General features: G+C 46.7%; 1 protein-coding gene across 1 annotated transcript in view; it reads left to right on the top strand.

Annotated features, from left to right (window-relative positions):
* The window catches only part of celf5a (cugbp, Elav-like family member 5a), a gene marked incomplete at both ends in the record, with an annotated part of 228,051 nt that overhangs the window by 135,038 nt on the left and 73,772 nt on the right, over positions 1-19,241 (top strand). The window contains one exon of the mRNA XM_084163224.1: positions 1,500-1,548. Within this exon, the coding sequence (XP_084019350.1) occupies positions 1,500-1,548 (49 nt within the window). The remainder of the gene's footprint in view (positions 1-1,499; positions 1,549-19,241) is intronic.

Here is a 19,241-nt window from a genome sequence, read left to right as displayed (position 1 = left end):
GATCTCCGCATGTGTGGTTCCCACCGTGAAGCATGGAGGAGGTGGTGTGATGGTGTGGGGGTGCTTTGCTGGTGACACTGTTGGTGATTTATTTAGAATTCAAGGCACACTTAACCAGCATGGCTACCACAGCATTCTGCAGCGATACGCCATCCCATCTGGTTTGCGCTTAGTGGGACTATCATTTGTTTTTCAACAGGACAATAACACAAAACACACCTCCAGGCTGTGTAAGGGCTATTTGAACAAGAAGTAGAGTGATGGAGTGCTGCATCAGATGACCTGGCCTCCACAATCCCCCGACCTCAACCCAATTGAGATGGTTTGGGATGAGTTGGACAGAGTGAAGGAAAAGCAGCCAACAAGTGCTCAGCATATGTGGGAACTCCTTTAAGACTGTTGGAAAAGCATTCCTCATTAAGCTGGTTTCGAGAATGCCAAGAGTGTTCAAAGCTGTCATCAAGGCAAAGGGTGGCTACTTTGAAGAATCTAAAATCTAAAATATATTTTGATTTGTTTAACACTTTTGGGTTACTACATGATTCCATATGTGCTTTTTTATAGTTTTGATGTCTTCACTATTATTCTAGAATGAAGAAAATAGTAAAAATAAAGAAGAACCCTTGAATGAGTAGGTGTGTCCAAACTTTTGACTGGTACTGTATGTGTTCGTGTGATATGAAGTATCCATTTGTATCATCATTCAATTTAATTTGTTCGCAAACTACTGTAGGAGCAGTAGTTTTAACAAACACTCAGTAATTCAGGGAATGTTCTAGAAAGTTTGCAGGAGAACAATTAAGTTGCTAAAGCTGTTCAGCTTGAACAATAATAATGATGGAAGAGGAGGGAGAAAGTCTGGGAGAAGCGTGACACAAAGGCTGTGATGACAGAAGCATCTAATCCAACAAATGCCATTCTTATCAGGTTGTAGTGGATTACTATGAGCCTCCTAACCAGAGAATCCTTCCCAGCCAGACATTCTCCACAGCCCAAGGGCCCTGGATCAATAGGCCTGCATTGATCTCTCTCCTCCTGTGGCTGGATTCACTTTCATTAGGCCTGCCTCTCTCCCTCAGACTCACATGCACACACACACACACACACACACACACACACACACACAGCCATGCACACGCACACATGCATTTACACACGGACTGGTACGTGCTTGCACACACACACACACACACACACACACACACACACACACACACACACACACACACACCCTGCCCGACAACCGCACCATTCAGGCCACTCTGATTGTCTGATTGTGTGAATGTGAGATGTGGGCGATTTGTTTTTGTCCAGTGAGTAGCACTGAGTGTCACCCCAACTGCATCTCTCTTGGTGCTCCCCTTTGCCATGGCACTTTGATCAGTATCGGGGAACAGCTGTTTGTGTGGGAGAGGGCCTTGACACTTCAAGCTTGTTACCTTGTTATGGCGACGACAGATCCACCAGGACTAACCTCTGTGTCTTTATTGTTTTTCCAGATGACTCGCCCCATCCAGGTGAAGCCGGCTGACAGTGAGAGTCGTGGAGGTAGTTGTCTTATTTGTTTCCTTGTTCTTTATATAGCTCTCTGTTTCTTCTCTCTCCCTTTCTCTCACTCTCTACCTTTATCTCACTCTCTCCCTCTCTCTCTCCCTCTCTCTCTCTCTCTCTCTCTCTCTCTCTCTCTCTCTCGCTCTCTCTCTCTCTCTCTCTTTCTCTCTTCAGTTTTTTTTCTCTGTCTCTGCCTCTCTTTCGCTCCCTCTCTCTCTCTCTCTCGCTTTCTTTCATTTTCTCTTTTTCGCTCCCCTCCCTCCCTCCCTCTCTCTCCCTCTCTCTCTCTCCTCTCTCTCTCTTCTCTCTCTCTCTCTCTCTCTCTCTCTCTCTCTCTCTCTCTCTCTCTCTCTCTCTCTCTCTCTCTCTCTCTCTCTCTCTCTCTCTCTCTCTCTCTCTCTCTCTCTCTCTCTCTCTCTCTCTCTCTCTCTCTCTGATGCCTTTGTCTATCTGATGGATGCTCTGCGTATTCATTTTAATTAAGGAGACGGTGGTTGGTGTTGCAGGGGACTGAAGGCAGCTAGTGGCCCTCCCTCTGCCAAGCACATTACCATCCCACTATAAATTAAAAAGTGATTAATCAGGCATACTGGCACCAGAGCCCTACAGTATAGTGTCCCCCAAACCCCACACACATCTGCATCTGTACAGTTTGGTCAAACTGCCGTGTATGTTCTAGATAAGAAAGAGTAAACGTTATAGAGGGAGGTGGCGGAGGGATGGGAGGGAGGGAGGGCGGAGGAGTATGCAGAGCTTGCCAAACAATCAATCAAATTCACAGGACCAGTGCCAAGATCCTCCTTTACTTGGCCTTCATTCTGTCGTCTTTGATCTCTCTGTTGTGGTCTTTCATTTACTCACCACTGATCTACATATATGTTAATACGATGAAAGGAACATCCTCTAGCTAGCTAGCGAACGGTAGGAACAATGGACTCTGTTTTTTGTTGGGTGTTTTTGGAGAATGTGCTCATCGTGTGTGACAGTGTGTGACGAAGCGAGTGCTGTGGTGCTCTATTCTGAAGAGCCTTGTGTTGAGAGCCTTGTCTCCATGCCTCAGAGAGAGAGAGAGAGAGAGAGAGAGAGAGAGAGAGAGAGAGAGAGAGAGAGAGAGAGAGAGAGAGGCAGAGAGAGAGAGAGAGAGAGAGAGAGAGGCAGAGAGAGAGAGAGGGGCAGAGGCAGAGAGAGAGGCAGAGAGAGAGCGAGAGAGGCAGAGAGGGAGAGGCAGAGAGAGAGAGGGAGAGGCAGAGAGAGAGAGAGGAGAGGCAGAGAGATAGAGGAGAGAGAGAGAGAGTGAGAGAGAGAGAGAGGGACAGGGCGAGGTAAAGAAAGGAAAAGGAGAGCAGAAAGCCAATCCAGCCCAGCTGCCGACCGTGTCCCACTTCTGCAGCAGCTTACCTAGAAACCCCTGTCTGTTTTGGGTTAGGATGCATTAGGACAGCGGGCAACTTGGCCGCCTGTCAGACGACACAATCTTCAAAAGGACAGCCTAACCCGCAGAGATGGATCGGGGAGGCCAAAAAAGATCACTGGGTATGCTCAGATCCTGGCCGTTCGGCCCGAGCCCCACTAGCCCCCCTAACGCCAGACCAGTCAGGCCTTGAGACAAGCAGGGATCTTGTGCTGTCAAGATTGATGGCCCATAAAGGCCCATTGATTTTGCCATTGTGGTGGTGTGTGTTCGAATTAACAATGACACTCAGCTGTCTTCTTACTTGGCTGTGAGTGGCTGGCTTTAGGGCTCCCAGGACTCCCATCCCACCCCCTGGTGGGTCTCAGCCCCCCTTATTGGCCGTCCTAGTGGGGTCCTGCTGGGGATGGAATGGGTGTTGGAGCAGGCCTGGAGTTGCACATCATCTTAAATGAACAGCTCAGAGTGCCACCACAGGAGCAATCAAACACCAATGTGACTTTAATGGGTTGGGGAATGGAGGTGGATCTGTGGAGAGGTCTGTGGTCTGCTGCAGCCACTTATTGGGTCCAACTAGGACCCTGATTTAGCTGCCCCAGCTTCTGCCTGTGTATGTAGCTGCTAGTTGAGTTTGCTCCCTCTTTCTCATTTGTCCTTTATGGACCACTCCTCCCAACTCTCTCCTCCTCCCTTCCTCCCTCCCTCCAGTGGGAGTGAGCCCAGGGTGAGATCTTAATTAGACATCCTGTTCTGGGGAGATGATGACACCAGGGATGCACCGTGCACCAGGCCACGGGGGACCGGGCTCTCCATCCTGTCCTCACACTCCTAATTACTCACTTAATCTCATTACGGGGAGGACAGTTCACAGGACTTAGGCCAGACTGGCCATTTGGGACGGACCCCGCCACCATAAACCTGCAGGACCCCTCCCCGCAAGGACCAGAGCTCACTGGTTATTAAGACTAGACAAGTAACAGTCTTCAAACAGACTTTCATTTTCCCCCTCCAATTAACTTGTGTACCAACGGTGAGAATGTCCAACAGTCCTTGACTTTGGTAGCCACTGGAGTACCCATTTTGAGCCACGTTGATAGTGTCTGTTTTGGGGTGTCTGCTTACCAGCAAAGTAAGCCCACCATGCAGCAACCTGAAGATATATATTTACAGCGAATAAATACAAGAGTAACATCAAGCCAACAACTTGACAACCCCTAGCGGTGCCTAACAAAGACACGCTGTGAAATGAATATTAATGCTCAATCACGTCCCTAATCTAGGAGAACAGCAGAGCGGCCGTCACGTTGGTACAACACATTCAGTCCTTTGGAGACTCTGCCTCTATGATGGGATGTGCAGCAGCATTGAAGAGAGCTGTGGGGACCTGCTCTCCGCTCAGCCCCTGCACTCCCTGGCCCTCAGATATGAAATAGATTGATTTTACTTCACATGCAGGCCTGATGACTGGCACTGACTGGATATAAAGGCTGCTAATATTTCTTTTTGAAGGGCTGTTCAATGCTCCTCAGAGGACTCGGAGCCCTTACACAGGATAAATCAGCTTTAACCACTTTGATTTCCACCTAACCCCCTCCCCAGTAGACCCTCAGTGCCCCTCAACCCTCCTCCACACTCCTCCCCACTACCCCCTCCTTGTGTTTCCCTAGTTTTTTGGTTCATACTCAGAATAGAGTTCCATCTCGCTGGCAGATTTTGCTGTCGCACCTGTAATTTTCTCATCTCAACCCAGTGTTAATGTACAGCCTATTATACCCAGTGATGTCTGTCAGCACAATTTACAGAGAGCCACGGCCAGCGAGCTAGCAGGCTACTTGTCAGCTGGGGCCGTGTGTGTGTGTGAGAGTGTGTGTGTGTATGGGTATGTGTGTGAGAGTATGAGTATGAGTGTGATGTCCCTGGCACCTCTACAGCACAGCACACCGAGCAGCATGCAGCAGACCTGGATTAGGTACAGGCTCTGCCATAATGAAACTAGACCTACATCCCACACAAACCCACACACAGCACACACACTCACTCACCCTCACACACATACAACACACACACACGGACACACGCACTCAGAGGCACACACGCTACAAACACTGACACACAATGCATGCGTGCTGCACACACGGACACACACACACATCATGTGGAATTGGTCCATTTTTTGGTGGATGTTGAGAAAAGGCATATACCAGATAGAAGAGCATGTAATCCTCTGCCTGCGATGATACATTTATTGGGTGGAAAACACAGCAGACAGACTGAGGCATGTATTAAACATCAGTGGTGTGATCCTTACTAAAGAGCAACGCTCGCCACGTCAGAACAGGCCAGTAATGAGGCAGGCAGCTCTCTGAGATCCACTGATCCCCCATGCTACACTCTCTCTACCAGGCTGCTCTAGCTGAGGGGAAAGAGAGAGGGGGGAGGGGAGGGTGAAGGGAGAGAGGGGGGAGGGGAGGGTGAAGGGAGAGAGGGGGGAGGGATTGAGAATGGGGTGAGAGAGAGATAAATATGAGAGAGAGAGAGAGAGAGAGAGAGAGAGAGAGAGAGAGAGAGAGAGAGAGAGAGAGAGAGAGAGAGAGAGAGAGAGACTGGAGAAAGATAGAGAACGAGGGACTGTACAGTCCATCCGCTCCTTTTGGAGAAAATAAAAAGCTATAGATTACTGCCACAATGTGCTTGGCTGAGCACAAATGGGAGAGAAGTTGAAATAGTAGGCAGCACATCCAGGGATGGTGGATAACAGCATGCTAATCCGCCCGGTCAGGCCAGCTTTAGGTGACACATTCAAAATTCGGGCTCGCGCCCAAATCCTGTCTTGTCCTCTACTGACATAGACAATATTTATACACTGGGCAGTCTCGGAGTTCAAACCTTAACTCCCTACCTGTGTACAGCCAAGGATATCCAGGCTCCTGCTTCCTGGGCTCTGTAAGCTTCTAAATGTACCATCCCTGCACAGTGCTGCAGTGCACACACTTGTGTGTTTTTTTTGTTAGTTAAGAGATGGCCGTGCGATGTCAATTCTATAGAGCTTCTATGTGTTATTGTTACTGCAGACAGAAATATGCTGAGGTGGTGGGTTGGGAGGGGGAGAGGAGGAGAGGAGGAGAAGGGGAGTGAGGGGGGGAGAGGAGGAGGAGGAGGGAGGAGAGGAGGGAGGGGAAGAGGAGGAGGAAAGGGGGGTGATGTGAGCTAAGGGGGAGAGGAGGAGGAAGGGTGGGAGGAGGAAGTGGGGAGGGAGGCGGTGGGAGGAGGGGGAGGAGTGGAGTAATGGCACCAGGGGATGGCTGGAGATCACAACAGTTGCTAATACTGTTGAGATAAATTCGTTTTATCTTAGCAACTCTTAATAACCACAAGATTCAAAGGGGCTGACGAGGCAAACAACAACAACAATAACAAAGCAGAGTGATGATGCAATGAATCTTTTTCCTGCCTAGGAGATTTCTCTGCACTTGTGTTTGTTCTCACACTATGTAAAACACATACAGATATCCTCTCACTCACACATGAAAACATGCAGAATTGCATACATGCAGGCACACACACACACACACACACACACACCAATCGGTCCACCCCACCCCAACACACCCACCACAACACACACACCCCTCCCCTCCCTTCACTTAAACACACAATCATTCCTGTGGAATTATTTTCAGCGGCAGCGATGTAGCTGCCTGCACCGTGCGGAGCACCAAAGGTTACTGTTGAACACAGAAAGTAAAGGTCAGAAATCATGTTTAGTTTTCCTCTGGCTGTGAGGTAATTCCAGCCTGCAGATTGTGTCCAGCAGCAACAGCAGACGATCAGTGCAGAGAGATGGAGAGAGCAACAGAGATGCTCATGCAGGGACCCGGCAGTCAGCGTCGCCAAGGTTATCCAGTCAGCCCTGCCGTCTCCCTCTCTCTGCCTCTCAGCCCCTCTGCTGTCACCCTTAATAACAGAGGCTCCCTTATCACTGCAACAATCACCTTGAGAAACACACTTGTCTCCTTTCACAGGGAAACAGGGCCCAGCATTACAGAGTATAGCTCGCCATGCCTGTCTCTCTCGTTAGAGCATAGCATACAGTACCTTTCTGTGGGGGACACAATAATGACTGAGGATCAGTTTAGGAGATGCTTTTCTTCTGACGTTTGGTTCACAACTGACAATTGACAGGTTACACAGGTTCAGTGGTTAACTGTGTACACCACTAAAGACATTGAAATCTTAGCATTATTTTAGTTTTTGATGACACTACTTTTATAAACCTACTGTTATTGTGGGCCCAGAAGACATTAGCTGAAGTATTATTTGGAGAGAAGAGAGAGTTACTATTAGATACTGTTAGATCTTCATACTGTAGTAAAACACTGTGTAAATGTGGTCTCCAGTTGAGATGCTCAGGCGTCAGCAGCAGGACTGGTATAGCTCTGAAGAGCTACTGTGCTTTATGTACTGTAGCTGAGTGCTATACAATCTTAGAAAAAAGGGTTCCAAAAGGGTTATATGACTGTCCTCATAGGAAAACCCTTTTTGGTTCCAGGTAAAAACCCTTTTGGGTTCAATATAGAATGTTACAATGTGAATGGCACCGAAGGAGATGGTTGCCGTTTTACGGGCTCCTAACCAATTGTGCTATTGTGTGTGTTGTTTTGCGTTATTTGTAACTTATTTTGTATATAATGTTTCTGCCACCGTCTCTTATGACTGAAAAGAGCTTCTGGATATCAGGACAGCGATTACTCACCTAGTACTGGACAAAGATTTTTTTCTTTAACGAGTCAGATGCAAAGGATTTTGGGATCAGACACCCGACAAGGCCCAAATCCCCGTCATTTGCATGAGAAAGAGACGGAGATATCGGGGACATAGTTCGGGGTGCCTTGTAAGGATTTGACGGCGAGTGGGTAATCTGCCTCTACCATCAGTCCTATTAGCCAACGTACAATCATTGGATAACAAAATAGACGAACTAAGATCACGGATATCCTACCAACGGGACATTAAAAAGTGTAATATCTAATGTTTCACCGAGCCGTGGCTGAACGACGACATGGATAACATACAGCTGGCGGGATATATGCTGCATCGGCAAGATAGAACAGCTGCCTCCGGTAAAACAAGGGGTGGCGGTCTGTGTATATTTGTAAACAACAGCTGGTGCAAGAAATCCAATGTTAAGGAAGTCTCAAGGTTTTGCTCACCTGAGGTAGAGTATCTCATGATAAGCTGTAGACCACACTATTTACCAAGAGAGTTTTCATCTATATTTTTCGTAGCTGTCGTACCACCACAAACCGATGCTGGCACTAAGACCACACTCAATGAGCTGTATAAGACCATAAGCAAACAGGAAAATGCTAATCCAGAGGCGGCACTCCTAGTGGCAGGGCACTTTAATGCAGGGAAATGTAAATCCCTTTTACCTAATTTCTACCAGCATGTTACATGTGCAACCAGAGGAAAAACAACTCTAGACCACCTTTACTCCACACACAGAGACGCATACAAAGCTCTCCCTCGCCCTCCATTTGGCAAATCTGACCATAACTCTATCCTCCTCATTCCTGCGTACAAGCAAAAACTAAAGCAGCAAGCACCAGTGACTCGTTCAATAAAGAAGTGGTCAGATGACGCAGATGCTAAGCTACAGGACTGTTTTACTAGCACAAACTGGAATATGTTACGGGATTCTTCCGATGGCATTGAGAAGTACACCACATCAGTCACTGGCTTCATCAATAAGTGCATTGATGACGTTGTCCCCACAGTGACCGTACATACATACCCCAACCATGGATTACAGGCAACATCCGCACTGAGCTAAAGGGTAGAGCTGCCGCTTTCAAGGAGCGGGACTCTAACCCGGATGCTTATAAGAAATTCCGCTATGCCCTCCGACGAACCATCAAACAGGCAAAGCATCAATACAGGATTAAGATTGAATCGTACTACACCGGCTCCGACGCTCGTCGAATGTGGCAGTGCTTGCAAACTATTACAGACTTCAAAGGGAAGCACAGCTGCGAGCTGCCCAGTGACAAGAGCCTACCAGACGAGCTAAATTACTTCTATGCTCTCTTGGAGGCAAGCGACACTGAAACATGCATGAGAGCATCAGCTGTTCCGGATGACCGTGTGATCACGCTCTCTGTAGCCAATGTGAGTAAGACCTTTAAACAGGTCAACATTCACAAGGCCGCAGGGCCAGACGGATTACCAGGACGTGCAATCTGAGCATGCGCTGACCAACTGGCAAGTGTCTTCACTGACATTTTCAACCTGTCCCTGACTGAGTCTGTAATACCAACAAGTTTCAAGCAGACCACCATATTCCCTGTGCCCAAGAACACTAAGGTAACCTGTCTAAATGACTACAAATCCGTAGCACTCATGTCTGTAGCCATGAAGTGCTTTGAAAGGCTGGCCATGGCTCACATCAACACCATTATCCCAGAAACCATAGACCCACTCCAATTTGCATACCACCCAAACAGATCCACAGATGATGCAATCTCTATTGCACTCCACACTGCCCTTTCCCACCTGGACAAAAGGAACACCTACGTGAGAATGCTATTCATTGACTATAGCTCAGTGTTCAACACCATAGTGCCCTCCAAGCTTATCACTAAGCTAAGGACCCTGGGACTAAACACCTCCCTCTGCAACTCAATCCTGGACTTCCTGACGGACCGCCCTAGGTGGTAAGGGTACACATCTGCTACGCTGATCCTCACCACGGGGGCCCCTCAGGGGTGTGTGCTCAGTCCCCTCCTGTACTCCCTGTTCACCCATGACTGCATGGCCAGGCACGACTTCAACACCATCATTAAGTTTGCCAATGACCCAACAGTGGTAGGCCTGATCACCGACAACGATGAGAGAGCCTATAGGGAGGAGGTCAGAGACTTGGCCGTGCGGTGCCAGGATAACAACCTCTCCCTCAACGTGATCAAGACAAAGGAGATAATTGTGGACTACAGGAAAAAGAAGAGGACCGAGCACGCCCCAATTCTCATCGACGGAGCTGTAGTGGAACAGGTTGAGAGCTTCAAGTTCCTTGGAGTCCACATCACCAACAAACTATCATGGTCCAAACACACCAAGACAGTCGTGAAGAGGGCACGACAAAGCCTATTCCCCCTCAGGAGACTGAAAAGATTTGGCATGGGTCCTCAAATCCTCAAAAAGTCTACAGCTGCACCATCGAGAACATCCTGACTGGTTGCATCACTGCCTGGAATGGCAACTGCTCGGCCTCTGACCGCAAGGCACTACAGAGGGTAGTGCGTACGGCCCAGTACATCACTGGGGCCAAGCTTCCTGCCATCCAGGACCTCTATACCAGGCGGTGTCAGAGGAAGGCCCTTAAAATTGTCAAAGACTCCAGCCACCCTAGTCATAGACTGTTCTCTCTGCTACCGCACGGCAAGTTGTACCGGAGTGCCAAGTCTAGCTCCAAAAGGCTTCTTAACAGCTTCTACCCCCAAGCCATAAGACTCCTGGACAGTTAATCAAATGGCTACCCGGACTATTTGCATTGTCCCCCCCACCCCCTCTTTTACGCTGCTGCTACTCTCTGTTTATTATCTATGTATAGTAACTTTAACTCTACATACATGTACATAGTACCTCAATTACCTCGACTAACCTGTGCCCCCACACATTGACTCTGTACCGGTACCCCCTGTATATAGCCTCGCTACTGTTATTTTACTGCTGCTCTTTAATTATTTTTTACTTATCTATTTTTTACTTAACACTTATTTTTCTTAAAACTGTTCTACATGGAACCCAAAACGGTTCTACCTGGAACCAAAACCGTTCTACCTGGAACCAGAAACGTTTCTTCAAACGATTCACCTATGGGGACAGCCGAAGAACCGTTTTAAGTTCTAGATAGCACCATTTTTGTAAGAGTGTAGCATTGTCTTTAAATCACAGAGAAATTCAGCTTTTGGAAGACTTCTTGAATGGTGTCAAAGCTATACCACTTGAAATACGCCTCTTCACTTTGACATTTCTAACATCAGATCAGATCATATGTATTTTTAATGATTTCCTCACCCCTTAGACACAGAAATAGGCGGTTAGATTATGCCCTGTATTTCTTTCCAAATCTCAATTGCTATGGTAATTATGCCTATGGTGCATACACTGTAGTATACCTCATGCCCCTCATGTCTATGTAGAAGCCTAGACATCTCCATATTTCTGAGACTGTGTGTGTTTCTCTGTGGGCGGCCTGGTGAAGATGTAGGCTGGGTACTCTGTGATTGAAGTGGCACTGAAGGAGGCAAGACGTGAGTCCTGATTGGTCGGCTGAGTCTGTAAGAGTACCGCCAAATCACTGCAATCACCCCGTCTGGCCCTCTCAGCTTTAATGACACTCCTTCATAAGGAACTGGGCTCATCAAGGCCCCCAATACTTACATACACAGATACAGGGCACACACACACAAATTCAGGACACACCACGCACGCACGCCCACACACACACACAAACACACGTAGACACACATGTATGGCCTGAGGTCAGGCTCACTGGAGCGGGCTGCCCAGATGGGGCGGGGTTAGGGCCAGGCCTCAGTGGTGGCAGAGGAGCTCCAACAGCAGATGGGAGGAGATTAGGACAGCCTATCCTCAACCACTCACCAGAGACCTGCTGGAAGCAGGAAGAACAGCTCCCAACTTTGGGCTGAGTTGCTCCAGCTATCTGAGCTAGAGGAGTGTCAGGTTTTGCTAGGCAGCACAGCACAGCGGTATGAGACTGTCTGGGAGAGTCAGAGATAGCTTTATGGTCCTTTATAACAAGACTGAGGCAGAGAATGAATCTCACAGGAGGTTGGTGGCACCATCATTCGGGAGGACGGGCTCGTGGTAATGGCTGGAGCAGAATGAGTGGAATGGTATCAAATAGATCAACAACATGGTTTCTGTGTGTTTGATGCTATTTCATTCCCTCCGTCCAGCCATTATTATGAGCCGTCCTCCCCTCAGCAGCCTCCTGTGCATTATATTCGGAATAGGGAGTGTGGGATGATGTCACATCCTCCAGCGTAGATCAACTTCACATTCTGTTCTTTCTTCGGTTGCTGGCCCCTACCCAACATTGGATTTTCTGCCCTAGTTTTTGCTGGGCCTTTGCACTCTATATTCCTCATTGAATGAAAGTGTCCTGTTTTTTTCACTGGGAGGCCAAAGTCTATTAGGAGGTGCAAACGTTTTCACACACTGACATAAATACATGCAAACACACAGCCGCCCCCACAAGTAACACCATGAGTGAACACACGCTTTCTCTCTTTCCCACACTCACACACACTAACTCATAAAGAGCCACACAATTCATACAGCAGTCTCCATGGTTACTTTTGAGAGCGGGCGGGCGGCTGGCAGTGGCTGGAGATAGGATATCTTTGTAAGGCACAACAGTGGTTCTGCAGTTTGGCTCATTGTGGTTTTAATGTGGAGAGGAATATGTGTCTTTATTCTAGATTGTTGTCATTTCTGTTCATTCTGACGACTATGATCTAATGATGACCTTGTAGTTTCACAAGCACCTGAGAGAGAGAGAGTGTAATAGCGATAGAGAAAGAAAGAGATAGAGTAAAAAGAGGAGGAAAAGTAAAATAAGAGGAAAAGAGCTCTTTTCACCTCAGGACGTTACACAAAACAATCTAAGTATCTAGGACTACTCATTGCTACTGAAAGAGAACTTCAGAATGAATACATTTTCTCTCTTTTGTCTCGTATAATACAGCACACTGCAATTTCAGTCTGAAAATGTCTGTAGTGCACTTTAAAGGAGGACAATTGGGTGTAACAATCCAGCGTCTCAATATTTTTTTGGGGGGGGACAACGAAAACATTTGCACATGATGAGAATAATGGATTTGGGGAGAAGATGGATTTAGGTTGTGGGTAGAATGGATGTGCATTTGAGATTCAAAGATGGAATGGAAACCTTTAAAAAAAACTTTTTTTAGTATGCTTCCTATACCAGAACTTCGGCAGGGTGGATGAGGTTTTCAGTTTGGGGTGTTGTCCTCCCAATTCATAGATAAAGGAATAGCCTTGCCTGTGTTTAGACATTAACACAATGTGTAACACAGCTGCCTTTCCATCACTCTCTTCCTCTCTAGCTCTATCTTTCCATCTCAATATATTCTCTCTCTCTCTCTCTCTCTATGCCTCTCTCTCTCTCTCTCCTCTCTCTCTCTCTCTCTCTCTCCTCTCTCTCTCTCTCTCTCTCTCTCTCTCTCTCTCTCTCTCTCTCTCTCTCTCTCTCTCTCTCTCATCTCTCTCTCTCTCTCTCTCCTCTCTCTCTCTCTCTCTCTCTCTCTCTCTCTCTCTCTCTCTCTCTCTCTCTCTCTCTCTCTCCTCTCTCTCTCTCTCTCTCTCTCTCTCTCTCTCTCTCTCTCTCTTTTCTCTGAGGCCCACTAACTAACATCTGTGTTATTTAGTAGCTCAGCCTCTAATAATACTCTAGTCAGGGTTGGCAGGCAACAATACAGTGATGGAAGGCAAGGGCTGGAGGGATGGAGGGTGGCGTGGGTGCAGTGCCCCATTAGGGAGTGCCAGCACTGGTTCAGTGGGTGGAGAGGCTTTTAAATGAGGCCTGCAACAGCTGCCACTGCAGGCAGATGGAGGGAGACAGACATATGGGGGCAGTGTTGTGATCACGTACGAAGTCAGGGCCTGTGATTACCCTCGCCAATCAAATGAGTGTGCAGGTAATGGAGAGAGAAGCACTCTTTCTGGGGCAGTAAAAACGAGTGGAGCTGGGAGGATCAGTGCCCTTTGCTGTGGTGCATGAAGGAACATAGAGTGCGTTAACATTAATAACCACTGTGTATACATACCTGTTGGAGTCATTAATAGAGGACTATAGTCTCTATATTGATTCCTCTGAGCTCTGACAGCCATGCCCTTGCCAAGGTTCATCGTAACCCCTAATGCAAGCTTTTCTTTTTCCCTCAACTGATGGGTATATCAAGCAGACTGGCATTCTAACCAGTGTCAGGGGTGATTGCTGAGTGGCTCCCACCACAAAGAAGTTAATAAGCGTATCCCTAAGACATTTCACATCTGAGGAGCAGTGGCTGAGCCCAAACATAGGCCGTGCTGATTGCCTCTTTGCAATAAACATGAAGGACCGCTAAGAATACAAAGGGAGCTGGGGCTTCAAATGGTTGGCCTACCTTTGGCTTCGCGAACTCTGACCTGACACCTGAACCAATTTTATAGAACATGAACTTCAAAGAACACTTTGATGGTGAAGTGGGTTATTGGTGAGATCTGAGCCCGAGTGGCTTTTCATTCCAGACTAGCTGCCCGGAATTGAACTCAAACTAATAACGGGGATGCAGCACCTTGAATCGGAAGAGATCCCTGTCTTGTGCAGTACAGAACGTGATCCGCACTAAATGTACTGCTTTACAATAAGAGCCAAGGATAGAGAGGAGAACTGGGCTTCTCTTTTAGATGAATATAATATACCCACATAGAATTAGCTATCATCTTCCCTAGTAGTTTTTTTTTTTTTTTTTTGCTACCTCCAAATATCTGCCCGCAGCAATAAATATGTCACCCAACAGAAAACATGACACACAATCGGTGAAACATAAATAAACCCATTTCTTATTCTATAGATTTTCCTAACCATTAGGAGAGTAAATGGAGCGACCGTCATTGATGTTGATGTGCATGATATTGCATCAATATTGTGTTCCGCTGAAATCACTGGAGATTTTAAGAAATAAGGTGAGTACAACAAAAACATGAATTGAAGCTGCGAGAGGAACACACAAAAAAAAACTTGGACCAGTTCATGGACATCTGCCTCCTATTAATGTTATAGGGAATATGCTTCAAGGGGTAAGCATTCAGGAGCTGCCTCCACCGATGGTGCTGCTAATATCTTGGAGGCTGGGATTGATTTGGAATGTTAAAGGGAGACCTTGAGCAGTAGTAAGTTACTGGAGCCTCCGCGCCGTCGCTCTGTCTGGTGGGGGAATTTGTAAGGCAAGGCAGGAGCGGCAATCTGAAGAGGCCCTGCTTAATCTAGGGTTCGGCCTGCTTTAAAAGCCCAATCTGGTGCCACAGATCACAGATACTGACGAGTGTCAAAGCCGGCCATATCAAGCGTCACAGAACACATCTTTTGGGCCTTGCGGTGTGTAACGATAGCTTTAAACCCTGCAGTATTAGGAGATGCTCCCATTTCCCTGGATCTGTGGAGGATTGGAGCGGAGGGGAGGCGAGAGGAGGGGGGTTGGAGACACTGTCAGTCCCCCCTGGCTGCCGTCATCTTGTGTGTCTTGCACGGTCCTCCTGTTATTTTAGAAATCTATTCCTGGCTTCCTCCCTGTACAATCTGAATTATTAATCTGGAGAAATGGGATCCTTGCACGGCAGTGAAACAGGATTTTATTGGTACCTCTGATTCCATTAAAAGAGAGTAAACAAACTGCTGGCCTGCCATGATTATTCTGCCCCCTCCTCCTCCTCCTCCTCCTCCTCCTCCTCCTTCATTCCTCTTTCTCTCCTTTCTCAGGGCTATTCAGCCCAACAGCATGTGGTGCTATTTGAACACACAGGACAGTGCAGTGTATGGCCTTGCTTGTGGTGTGTGTGTGTGTTTGTGTTTGTGTTTGTGTTTGTGTTTGTGTGTGTGCGTGTGTGTGTCTGTGTGTGTGTGTGTGTGTGTGTGTGTGTGTTTGTGTGTGTGTGTGTGTGTGTGTGTGTGTGTGTGTGTGTGTGTAGCAATGTAATAATGTTCCCCCTTTCTTTATCGTACATGATGACACCAAATTGCCCATTTCTTTCCTTATCACATGAAGCAGCAAAATACACATGCCGAGCTCAAATGAAGAATAAAAGCTATAACTTTATGCTTTTTTGACTCTGTATAAGATTAGCATGGCGTACTGTAGCAAGGAAACAAAAGAAACCAAATCTAAATCCTGACGCCATATCTTCCTGTGGCAAGAAATCCCTGTCACACTCACTCATGTGTCGAGCTGCCCGGCTCCTATCTGGCTGACATTAATGAAATATGAAAGGGGAATAATCACAGATCACAGTATTTTTCCCTGGGTACAGATGCATATATATATATATATATATATATATATATATATATATATATATATATATATATATATCTCCCCGATTACTGGGATCCTGAGAACGCTCGGCTCCTCTCCTCTCTCCACTCTGATCTGACATTAGGATTTAACGCTACGTTTCTCTCTCCTGGGCTGTATATGCTAGCTGGGCTGCTGTGTGTCCGCTCGGCTGCAGCTAAAGGGCAAACGTAGCTCTGGGGAGGCGCTCTACCTCCCCCACAAGACCCCAGGGCCACCATGTGACCCGGCAACCTGCACCTCTTCACTTCCCCGTCTCCATCCACTCCTAATGACCTCAGACAGTTATATTCAACATCTAAAGAAAAGTAGATCCTTCTCCCTGTGTGGAAAAATACTGTATCAGGTCGTTGGTGCACCATCACCATCAGCTACCTGTACTGTATATAACACTATTGACTATTTAAACAACAGCATATGAGCACGATTGTTAAAATTGACATTATGCTGAATCCTTTATGATTAGACGGCTGAAATACACACAACAGAGTTCCACATTAACCTCCACCTCGTGACTAATTTCCACATGAAGCCACCCATTTGTGTGTCTACCGGAGTAGAACCGTCCGACACGGTTGCGTGCGTTATTAGCTAGCTGAAAGTCTGTGTCTGTGGCGAGCTAGCGCTGACAGGACAGGCTGAGTGGCATTTTTCAGAGTGTGGTGTGGTGTAGTGTAGTGTGGTGTAGCCATGTTGTGGTGGGGGCCTCTCCTGGCCTGGTGACGTGTTGGGAGGCAGGAGGTCCCTGCAGGCTCTGGAGCTACCAGCTGGATCGAGGTGCCAGCCAGCCTCATGACTAGCCAACTGCCCGAGCTCGTGCCAACCTGAAACTGGCACACACATGGCACACGCATGTAACTGCACACGCAAGTAGACGCACACAGGCATGCACACACACACGCATCCTCTTACATGCCTTGCGTTTACATGGGGAGTGTGCACCCATGGAGCTTACAGAGATTCAATCATTTCAACTGACCTGCAGCCAGGATATTGTCAAAATAGCTAGCTCAATAACAAAACTGACCAATAACACTGAATATAATGTGGAGAAAGATCTTTATTTGTCGGGAGCCGGGACCAAATCCTGAAAATTATACAGGACCAGATTTCGAGCTGTGGAGGGTTAGTATCGATTCTCTCTTGTTTTCCTTTGTTTGCTAGTGCATTGCCACATTGTCAGAGTTATTTTTTAGCTACTCTCGTGCTCTGGTCGGGTGAACATTTTCAGAACTGGTCTGTAAACACTGAGAAAAAGGAATAGTGTAGAAAATTGCAGATTTTCCTACAGAGTCAGTCTACCTATTTTCCTCCATATCGTTTTCTGATAGGTCTTATTGGGATACTCAAGTACACTGTATATACAAAAGTATGTGGATACCCCTTCAAATTTGTGGATTCGGCTATTTCAGCCACACCCGTTGCTGACAGGTGCATAAAATCGAGCACACACGCTTTACCATCTGGCAGTCCAACGGAAAATCTGGGTTTGGCGGATGCCAGGAGAATGCTACCTGCCCGAATGCATACTGCCGACTGTAAAGTTTGGTGGATGAGGAATAATGGTCTGGGGCTGTTTTTCATGGTTCGCACTAGGCCCCTTAGTTCCAATGAAGGGAAATGTCAACGCTACAGCATACAATGACATTCAATCCCATCGAACACCTTTGGGTTGAATTGGAACGCCGACTACAAGCCAGGCCTAATCACCCAACTTCAGTGCCCGACCTCACTAATGCTCTTGTGGCTGAATGGTAGAAAGTCCCCGCAGCAATGTTCCAACATTTAGTGGAAAGCCTTCCCAGAAGAGTGGAGGCTGTTATGGCAGCAAAGGGTGGACCAACTCCATATTAATGCTCATGATTTTGGAATTAGATGTTCAACAAACAGGTGTCCACATACTTTTGGTCATGTAGTGGATATCATATATCAAAATGGAGACAACATTCAACAAAGGTGATATGCTAGTTACAAGCAGTTTATTGCATTGTCAAAGTTACACCAAAAAAAGGTTTGTCATTGAAATGCAATCAAATTCTTCTGAATTCGTGTTCAACCTATAGAATGACTGTGCAAACCAGAAAGATGTCGACTTGAATACATGTTTTGATTGCTCGGATTGTAGACAATGCAGCATAAATCAATGTTATACACTTGGGTATATACTGAGTAATTTAAGCTGGCCAACTCTTACCATAAAGGATATAGGCTTGTTTCTCTAGTGGAATCTAAAGTGTATCTCTAAATGGTGTGAAAGTGCTGCAAGTCTGGCACAAATTAGCTGTGTTAAAGTGTGTATGCTGTATGCTGCTGGTCGAAGCCTCACTGGAGGCACTCTGCTTATCAGAACAGCACGACTACGTGGCTGGAATTATTAGTTAGCCTAACAATGGGACTGCACTCCGTCTGCATGGCCATTTCCCCGTTTTTCCTCGTAGTCTCTGTGAATAGTCTAAAGGGTAAGCCTAACCAGGGGCTATGTGTGAGTGGATGGGAGAGAGCAAAACAAGAGCTCTAAAATGATTTTTTCATTTAAAACAAATTGGTTTGGAAGGAATCAAACAGATCTTTTTTCAACGTCAAACACAAGGAGAGAGCGGCTACCCCGGGGACAGGTTTGGGGTGTAATCTGACTACAAAAAACGAACTGTAATCAGTTACGTTACCAGCAAAAATGTTGTAATCAGGTTATAGACATATAACTAGATGATTACCTTTTGGATAACTTTTAAATTCAGAAAGGATGTTTACAAAAAAATACATTATTTATGTTTTCTCAATGACATTCAATTCAGCATTGAAAAAAGGCGCAAGTTTAAGTTTGTTCTGCCTGAGCAAGTCTGACCACAAGTCGGAGACCACTATGATGACACACCAAATGCGTTTGATGGATCCTTTTTGTCGTCTTCTAATGCATCTTAAGGGAAAAGTAACTCAAAAGTAACTGAAAGTAATCAGATTACGTTACAGAGTTTGGGTAATCCAAAAGTAAAACATTTTGGACAGGTAACTAGTAACTGTAACGGATTACATTAAGAAAGTAACCAACGCAACCCTGCCCGGGGAGTGCTGTTGTTTGTCACTGTCTTGCATACTGCCCCCTATCTCTGAGAGGACCT

The sequence above is a fragment of the Coregonus lavaretus genome (genome assembly GCF_964263955.1).
Source record: "Coregonus lavaretus genome assembly, chromosome: 6".
NCBI lineage: Eukaryota > Metazoa > Chordata > Actinopteri > Salmoniformes > Salmonidae > Coregonus > Coregonus lavaretus.
The sequence above is the reverse complement of the archived record's forward strand: the minus strand, read 5'-3'. Positions and strand labels throughout refer to the sequence as shown.